The sequence below is a fragment of the Sesamum indicum genome, linkage group LG7 (genome assembly GCF_026168435.1).
Source record: "Sesamum indicum cultivar Baizhima isolate 11 linkage group LG7, ASM2616843v1, whole genome shotgun sequence".
Lineage (NCBI taxonomy): Eukaryota > Viridiplantae > Streptophyta > Magnoliopsida > Lamiales > Pedaliaceae > Sesamum > Sesamum indicum.
Genome location: NC_142663.1, coordinates 16,057,575 through 16,066,752, shown reverse-complemented (window position 1 = coordinate 16,066,752; position 9,178 = coordinate 16,057,575). Strand labels below are relative to the sequence as shown.

General features: G+C 36.4%; 1 protein-coding gene across 2 annotated transcripts; it reads left to right on the top strand.

Moving 5' to 3' along the window:
* The first annotated feature begins 357 nt into the window (after window positions 1–357).
* On the top strand, window positions 358–8,682 carry LOC105167190 (HAD-superfamily hydrolase, subfamily IG, 5'-nucleotidase). 2 transcript variants are annotated; one of them, XM_020695215.2, is made up of 17 exons: window positions 359–879; window positions 961–1,061; window positions 2,209–2,328; window positions 2,594–2,683; window positions 2,772–2,887; window positions 3,180–3,279; window positions 4,191–4,262; window positions 4,346–4,393; window positions 4,468–4,545; window positions 4,676–4,795; window positions 5,045–5,150; window positions 5,654–5,817; window positions 6,209–6,343; window positions 7,491–7,633; window positions 7,777–7,839; window positions 7,918–7,996; window positions 8,447–8,682. In XM_020695215.2, exons 1-17 carry the CDS (start codon window positions 603–605, stop codon window positions 8,495–8,497), a joined length of 1,863 nt encoding a protein of 620 aa, XP_020550874.1. In that variant the 5' UTR covers window positions 359–602; the 3' UTR covers window positions 8,498–8,682. The 2 variants fall into 2 exon arrangements, with proteins under 2 accessions (XP_088738674.1, XP_020550874.1); XM_088882548.1 differs by lacking the exons at window positions 7,777–7,839; window positions 7,918–7,996; window positions 8,447–8,682 and adding an exon at window positions 6,528–6,625 and having other exon boundaries at window positions 358–879; window positions 7,503–7,635.
* The last annotated feature ends 496 nt before the right edge of the window (window positions 8,683–9,178 follow it).

Sequence of the window (9,178 nt, the reverse complement as noted above, 5' to 3'; positions counted from 1 at the left end):
ACATTGCCTCAAAATTTTGATAAGGGGATGTTGCCTCAAAGGATACTTCATGTCCTGAAGTCGGTCTTTTACCAACTTCAAAGGGATATAAAGTTTTCGGGATGACATTATCGACGAGGATCTCAATGAAAGTTCCATTTACGGGGTCCCGGGCAATAGCGATTTTCGCCTATATGACAATGACGATTTTTGCATTTAGGGTCCTCGTGAAACTTCAAGAAAATTATGAATAAGTCCTACTGATTTTGGCAATACATTAATAAATTTATACAAGTATTAAAATATTTTATAAACACCTCATTGATTTCTCAATTTTACTGCAATTAAACTCACAATTTCTTTTCAATTTGTTCCAACTTCCAACTAAGCAAACAACGCCGTAGATGGATCATGGCGGTCAATCGATTGAAAGCCGATTCTCATCTTTATATCCATCTTTTTTCAAGGACGACTTGATTTTGACTGTAAGAGAAACAAAGATCTATCCGTTCCGTCCTATACAACTATCTTCCTAACTGGGGGCAGATACGGAAGAGGTATTGTGTAGAGTTGCAACTCCAAACATCCCTTAATTGGTTTGTTGGCGGCCTCCAATTGTATGAATGGCGGCCAAAATCACGACCACTACTGCCTCTGCCGCCGCAACCTACGAAAGTGTAATTTTGCGGCGGAGGAGGATGAACGTTGTGCTCCTCCGACCATCCTCAGTCACCATTCCTTACTTTCATGCTCCTCCCGCCACTACTATGGTGAAGATGAAAATGACATGTCAGTGCGTCACCAAGGAGAACACCGGCATCTTCTCTGTGACACCCCCCAGCAAGGCTGATTTTGACTACCTCGGCCAGAGTACCAAAGGCGACCTGAACCTCAACTTGGGTAATTCATGTTCACCGATCTCCAATAATTGCTTTTCCGTTTAATCGATGACAAAACTCTCAACAGCGTGATCACTTGTAGGAATTGATGACGGAGAGGTGGGTCTGGAAGGGCCCATTGAGGAAGTGGCCAGAATGGAAGCTCAAGAAGCAGAGTACTTGCTTAACCACTTGGGAATTCCGGTTGCTTTCTTGCTTAACTCTCCATTTTATATAGTCATTCTTGATATCTGTGGTTTCCCTTGCTTTGCGGGTGTGTTAGGCTGAGCTTATGCAGACCATCTTATGAGATGTTTTTTATGACTTAAATGTTTGGTTTTATATTAAAAGTAAGCTCTTGAAGTTTTACATCTTATAAGAGCTTGTAAGCTCCTTTCCTTAATAACTTTCCAAACACTTTATAAAATGCTTTAAGTAGTTATAAGCTCAGCGAAAAGACCTCATAGTCAATGACTCATCAGAACTCATAACTCGTACTGAGAGTAGCCTCGTCTACGCAAAAGGATAAGCTGCCCTTTGAGGCATTTCTCCTGGGGGTCGTAGAAAGAGAAAACAAGCTCATTAGGTTATCTATTTAATGGTACTATGTCAATTACGGACTATGATTACTTGGAGACAGTACTTCAAGATTAGAAGTAGTGGACAATATCTTTCCTATGCTACCTATTTGAAAAGTTTGAGACGTCATTGCAGTTGCTTATAAAATATTTCATCTTCACCGGATAGTGTAACTTCACTGCATGATTTAGCATCTGTCATCTCTTTGGGGCTTACAAGATTGGGAATAGCACAAAGCAAGCATCAAAAACATTAACACTATGTTTGTTTTCATTTTCAAGTTATCTCCGAAATGAGTCAAAACATGCCCAACGGTTGCCATATATAGAAACACTTTATTTGGGTGTTTTTAAATGTTTTAGCATAAATATATACATATATATATACACACACATATACATAAATATATATATAAAAAAATATGATTTGACAATGAACAATATATTTTGTTTTCAAAAACACAACATTAAACATAAAATACTTATTTTAAATTATCTCCAAAAAACAAATCTAAACATATATACTATTTCTAACACATACTATTTATTTTTATTTTTCTCTCTCTATCTCCACAAAACACAACAAAACACTTAAAAAACGAATCCAAACACTACGTAAGCTTGTGGAATTCGGGAAGGTGTGGGTGTGTGTTATGGTGTCTCTCCATTCTATCAATGCTGTATTTTAACAATCCTTGCGCTCTGTTCATGTAAGTTGGTTTTCTTCCGGTGCTGGAAATTGCTGACTTTGATTTCATGGAACCAATTTGCAGGATCCATTTTCTGCAAGATATTCACCACGTGGCATTTTTTGTAGTAGAACGCTTAATTTGCGGTCAATTAGTGTCATTGGCTATGACATGGACTACACATTGATGCATTATAATGTGATGGTAATTAAACATTCTGCTATTCCTGCACAAGTTATTAGCCAAGTTGTTCTTCATTTTTTGTGTACTTATTTCAACTCGGGTGAGGTTGTTTTATGCCAATAATGTCCACTGATAAGGCTAGCTTAAATTACTTCAATGTGTAATTAATCTAAAGCTACTCCACGCACATCCCATGAATTGTTCATCATGTCTTGGGGATTGAATCAAGATGTGCTCTTTCAGTTGAAATTTTGACTGAATAGGGGCATGGTTTGTGTGTTTGCAGGCTTGGGAGGGAAGGGCTTATGATTATTGCATGGACAATTTGAGAAATATGGGTTTTCCTGTTGAAGGACTTGCATTTGACCCAGAACTGGTATGTTGTATGTCTGTGGCATATGACAGCTGTATATTCTTTTTTCCATTTTCTTGGTCTTAGAGTCCGTGTTACCTTGTGCTTGTAGGTCATTCGTGGGCTAGTGATCGACAAAGAGAAAGGAAACTTAGTTAAAGCGGACCGGTTTGGATATGTTAAGCGGGCTATGCATGGAACAAGAATGTTGTCTACTCAAAGAGTAAGGTATAGTTCACGATTTGATTCTTGCTTTTCATATATTCCTCGTGAATGCCGATGCTTCTTTCCAAAATATTGTCCAAGTGAATAGCCAGACAACTTTCCAACAACAAGAGATCCAAGGGAGATACTGTCATTATCATATTATATAGGTTTTCATGATTTCCTACTTTGACTCAGTGTGCAGATTAATCTGGGTTTTATTTAGTTTAAGCTCCTCTTTCCTTGTTTCTTATGTAGTCTTGACAGAATTTTAAGTTAAAGTTCACTAGACCCATTAACTTTCTTTGAATGGAAGTGAGATGTACGGGAGAGAACTTGTGGATCTGAGAAACGAGAGCCGGTGGGAGTTCCTCAATACACTATTCTCTGTTTCAGAGGCCGTTGCTTATATGCAGGTACACAACTTCCAAATTTTTACTCTCCACTTATAATGTGAAATTGCTGGGAAACTCACCTAATTGTCTCTTAGTTTTATCCATGCGTTCTTTGTTTTGTTTAGTGCCTGCAGAAGAATGTTTCCCCATTATTCACTTACTCTCAGTAAAAGTTCTGTCTAACAACTATAAGCAGGCAGAAAATTAATAGGAATTGAAAACAGCTTGCTTTCAGAAGCAAACAAGTTGAAGTAATTGGCATCTAGACATGTTTTCTATCTTGAAAGACCGATTTGTTGCACTGGTTTCGATTAATGTGGATGTCAAATTATCTGAAGAGTGCAATATCAACTCTAGATTAGGAGCTGATGATATTCAACAATTGATGATGATGATGACTATCATAAGAACAAGGCGGACTACACCATGCTTTGCTTTGTGGCCATCGGGGGTGATTTAATCTGTCGTTAGTCAGTCTTATTTCTATAAAACTTGCAAAGAGGGAGAGATAAGGCACAAGCAATGGTGTAATACTTACAAAATCAAAGCAGTAGGGGCTATGCCATAAGATTTTCATTCGTGATTGTTGATTATGTACTCTTGGTGAGAATTAATGTTTTTGTGTTTGGAGGTAACTCCAAAGATCTCAGTGGAAAGTTCTTTTCTTATAATCTTACCTATTTTTGGAAAAAAATCATTTCATTCTGGGTCAGAATCTTTTTTTGGTTCCGTAGTTCATGGTCCGTGGAAGCACCATCTGCGTGGGTGGGGGTGGGGGTGTTTGTAAACATAAGATTTCCCTTTAAAATGCAGATCTATCAGGTATGGGTGGTAATTGACCTTTAAGCTTCCATGCAGGCACTATTAATTCTCCTTCATTTATGTGGTTTTTGGTGCCATGGCTTTATATAATAAATATACTTCATTTTCAGATGGTAGATAGATATGATGAAGGAGCTATAACTGCAGATCTTGGTCCACTTGATTACAAAGGGCTTTACAAGGTTTAATGTTGAAACTTATGTGGAAATGAGTCAAATGACCGTAGATTCATTACAATGCCATAACTTTATCGAATTGATTTCAGGCTGTTGGAAAAGCGCTCTTCAGGGCACATGTCGAAGGCCAGTTGAAGGTATTCTCCCTTTATATCTTTTACTTTTCAATGTCCATTTCAAAAGCATCATTAATCAACTGATACTCTCACAGAGTGAAATTATGTCGAAGCCAGAACTCTTTGTAGAACCTGATCCTGAGCTACCTTTGGCACTATTAGACCAGAAAGAGGTACTTTTCTTTCACGTTTGGCAAGTGGTTGAATGGTACATAATTATTGCTGAATTATTACTACTGTATGTCCGCATATCCTCTGTAAATATTACTTCTTAGCAGACAAAATTTTGCTATTTTCTAACAGGCCGGTAAAAGGCTTTTGCTTATTACCAACTCAGATTACCATTACACTGAAAAGATGATGCAGCATTCTTTCAATAGATTCCTTCCAAATGATATGAGCTGGAGAGATCTGTTTGACATGGTGAGTAGACATATTGCGCCTTTACTTTGTCTTTGTTTTATTTGATCAAAGTATAACACCACCATCTGTCACATGCTTCAGAGACTTGACTTGCAAACATGCCTTGAACACAACAAAATTAGTTAAAATGTGTTCTGAACACCTATTTCAGTCATAAAAGAATCGTTGTTAGCGTCATTTATTGTAACTAAAAGTCGAAAGTGTATGATTCCTTGAGCGCCAGCATGCGGTGATTCATTGTTTCTGCAGGTGATAGTCTCTGCCAGGAAGCCAGAGTTTTTCCAGATGTCACACCCAATGTACGAAGTAGTGACTGGCGAAGGTCTTATGCGTCCATGTTTTAAGGCTCATCCAGGTGATCTTGCTAATGTCTTAGCCCTTCAAAGTCTATGGTGTAAGCTCGCTGTATATACAGCATATGCTGCCACGTCGTTTAAATGTCTGCCTGCAGCAATTAAAATGGCCCGTTTTAGTATGGATTAGCTAATTAAAAGTAATACCAATATAGGATTCAAAATCAAAAAGTGGATTTGTCTTTTATCCTTGCATTTGCAGTTGGTTATGTAATGAAAGTTCAAAATCTTAGTTTCTCTATGAATCAAAGTTTGTTTTTTTTTTTCTGAATTTATTTTTCTTTTTACATCATTTGTACATTTTCCTTCACAAATTGCCTTTTCATCAAATTGCCCAACAGCCAATCGCTTTTTCTCCATAACCAGCATTTGATCAATTGTGAAGTGATTAGGATTTTCAAGTGATGGAAATTGTTGATATTTTTGTCTTATTCATTGAATTTTCTTTAGTCATCTTCTTTTATCCTCAATTTCACATAATTGTAAGAGCTATAAATCTGATTAGGGGGATTATACTCGGGAGGAAGTGCTCAGATGATTGAGAATTCACTTGGTGTTCATGGAGATGAAATTCTTTATGTTGGTGATCATATATATACAGATGTTAGCCAATCTAAAGTTCATCTTCGATGGCGCACAGCGCTAATTTGCCGAGAGCTAGAAGATGAGGTTTGTAATTGTTGTTTATTGTTAGAGTATCAGTTTTGATTTGTATATATCCTTGGATAGTTATGTTTGGTAGGTTACCACTTATCTGTATTAATTACTTAATTCCATCTCTAGATATTAGATGGTGGAAGAATCAATAATACACACAACAATTTTCTTGTATTCCATAAGGAAATTTAATCAATTAAAAGTTTTGCAGCATTTATATACTTGACATTGATTAGTGTGCCGACATTTTATCTCTAGGCTTAGTACATTTTCACAGTTCTGAATGCTAATTTTCTTTAAAGATATCAAATCCAGTTGGTGTATTCTCTCAACTCAATAAAATGCCCGGGTCACTGCCACTGTACAGATTGTCAGTTTTGAGTCTTTTGACCCTATTTTGCAGTATAGCGCTTTAGTCCGTAGTCGAGGTCATCGTGCCACGTTGATAGAGCTTATAAATCAGAAGGAGGTTGTGGGCGACCTCTTTAACCAACTCCGACTTGCTCTTCAGCGACGAAGTAAAGGACGTCCGGCGCAGGTAATTTGACAAGAACCAGTGTCTTCTCGTTTTACCAGGGTGTTGTTCTAGGAGTTCAAGCATGTTTCGTCTAAAGATGTTGCTTTTGTGCTCTTCCGGATTCAATTTTGTTGATTTCCTATTATACTTGAAAAGAATAAAAAAAAAAAGAACTGATATTGCTATTCATTCCTCGTGATTTCAGAGTGATGATGATATGCCTAAAAAAGTCAAAGTTGCCTTCTGGTGTGGGTGGTGGAATTGAAGCTTTCTTGCATCGGATCTATTTGTAGTAATCAAATGGTACTTGCATTCTTAAGATTTGAGAAAAAGAATTGGAAAAATGTTTTCAAACGAGACTCCATCAGAAGAACTTAAAATCTATTAAAAAATTTCACAAAATATAAGTAAAATGAAAGTGGAAGAACTTGAAATTCTTTGTAATATAGAATTGTCCAAACAAATCTAACTGTTGATTTGTTAGTAGGGATTTGAAATTCCTAAATCCAAATCCATTGATTCAAATGTAACCTAAAAGTTTTATAGAGAAAGCTTATTTACATACTGCATTTACTGAAAGAACAAAACCAGTATCTATAGTAAGATATTGAACTTGTCAGTATTTGCTGCTAAGATGGGGCCGTTTAGATGTTTTCATTAGGCCCATTTCCATGTTACACTGTTTCACGGTGTGAAACTATGCTTGGCAAGCCCATTTCTATTCAGACTGGGTTTTCTTTTTGAGCCATTGTTTCTCGGTTTACATGCTACCAGCAGGAATTGCCCATTTTCAAGGTGCAATTAAAACATGTCTTTTCCCCCCACCTAGTATGTCATAGGCCTGAGAAGATGGCCATAGCTTTCACATCAAATTATGTGGTAGTAGATATGTTCTCTATGCATGAGAAAAGTACTTCTTATTCAAAGGATTGGATTTGTCACCGTAAGTAAACAATAGCACGTAGTGTTGATTGTTAGGTCAATTAATTACATTTCAAATATTTATTTCTCCTCTCAAGACAAGTGATTTCCATGCAGATTATAAAATAAAAAAGACAAGTAACATGAAATGCTTGCGCACTTACACTAGCTCACTCAAATTGATGCGGTGTATTACCTGTAAATCTCATCTCTTTTATGCTATCTGATTGCTGCTTTAATGAAAAAGTTTTTCCTTCAGACTCTGGCTGCAACTCGCATGGATGATAAGGAACTCACGGAAAGCATTCAGAAGCTACTCATTGTGATGCAACGACTTGATCATAAAATTGCTCCCATGATGGAATCAGATGGGGAGCTTTTCAACAGAAGGTTTAAAGCTCATAAATGAACTTTCTTGCTTGGTCATTTTCTCATTTTGCAATCAAGCTTGGACATGCTTCAAGTTGAGGGCATGTGTCTATTGTTTCAGAATTGGACTTGGGTTTAAAACAATGGCTCTTATCTTTTCTCAGGTGGGGCTTCCTTTCACGAGCAGGTCTGTGGGACAAAAGCCACTTGATGAGGCAAATTGAGAAGTATGTTTTCTGTCATGTAACTCTTTTGTAGTGGTTAAAAGATGCCAACTGCCATTTAAATTACTTCGCAAACTGCAGGTATGCTGATATTTATACCTCAAGAGTTTCTAATTTCCTTCATTATACACCTTTCATGTACTTTCGTGCCCAAGAACAGGTATGCAAGCTAAAATTTGCTCATTGGTAGTCCAAGATTGAATGAATTGTGAGATGGTAAATAAAAACCAGAGAGTATGATTGCTTGTGATATGTGTTTGTACATCTCAGCTCAATGAGAAAGAAATGAGGTAAAAGTAGTTTTTGGGAGATGGAGGAAGAATTATTGAATGTGTTTGAATGCAAGATAAAACATAATGATGATAGTTGATCTAATTCAACGGATAAAAGGTATTAGGTAAAAGATGAAATATAATGATTATCATTTATGCGATATGCTTTGTTTGAACTTAATAAAATGTGATTTAGTATATGTTTTAAAAGAAATTTCACTAACATGTGATGTTATCAAAGCTGAAGGCAGCTTTCTGTAATTGCTATCATATTGTTCTTCTTCTTCCCTGTTTGATATCTTGTCAATAACATATCTTCTAATGCGGTCCCAATGCAGTCCCTTGCTCATGATACGTACTCATTCCACCACCTAAAGCATGAATCATGATGAATCTGCTGATCATAAGAACAACAAATTTTCCTTTTTAGATAATCCGTCCAGTTCTCAATTTGTTGTATATATTTTTTTTCCGAAGAGATTTTGGGAGTCCTTTTTTTCAGTTTCTTGTTTCTGGGACTCTATGTGATGGAAATTTAAGTTGCTAATGTCATATTTGTTGTTGGATCCTTGTATATCCATTTGTGTGTCTCCTGCTATGTTTGAAGTAAAAGCATAACGTAACAATAAATGGCGCGAGTCCATTTTCTGGGAGGCATCTTACACCCTTTCGTTAAACAAATCCAATAGGTCAATTAGGAAGAAATTTGGTACAATCAGTCAGTTAAATTTTTTATTACACACAATTCACAGTGATTTGGGAGTGGCCATCTTTCTTGCATCAAATGTCATATTATGACCAACTTCATGATTTGACAACTAGCATCGCGTTAACTCATTGTAATTTATATGCGATTCATATATAATTTATTTTAAAAGGAAAATTGGGGAACGTTTTTTCTGTATAGAACCTTGTTTAAATACATTTTGAAGAATATATACACGAGGCTTTATTTATATTCCTCAAGAACCTTCAGCAAACGGAAAGGATAATAATCTCTTTTAGGCTTTATTTCGATTTAGAGGTGATGTTGCTAAATTTCGAGGGAGTGACAAATAATTCTTCCAAGA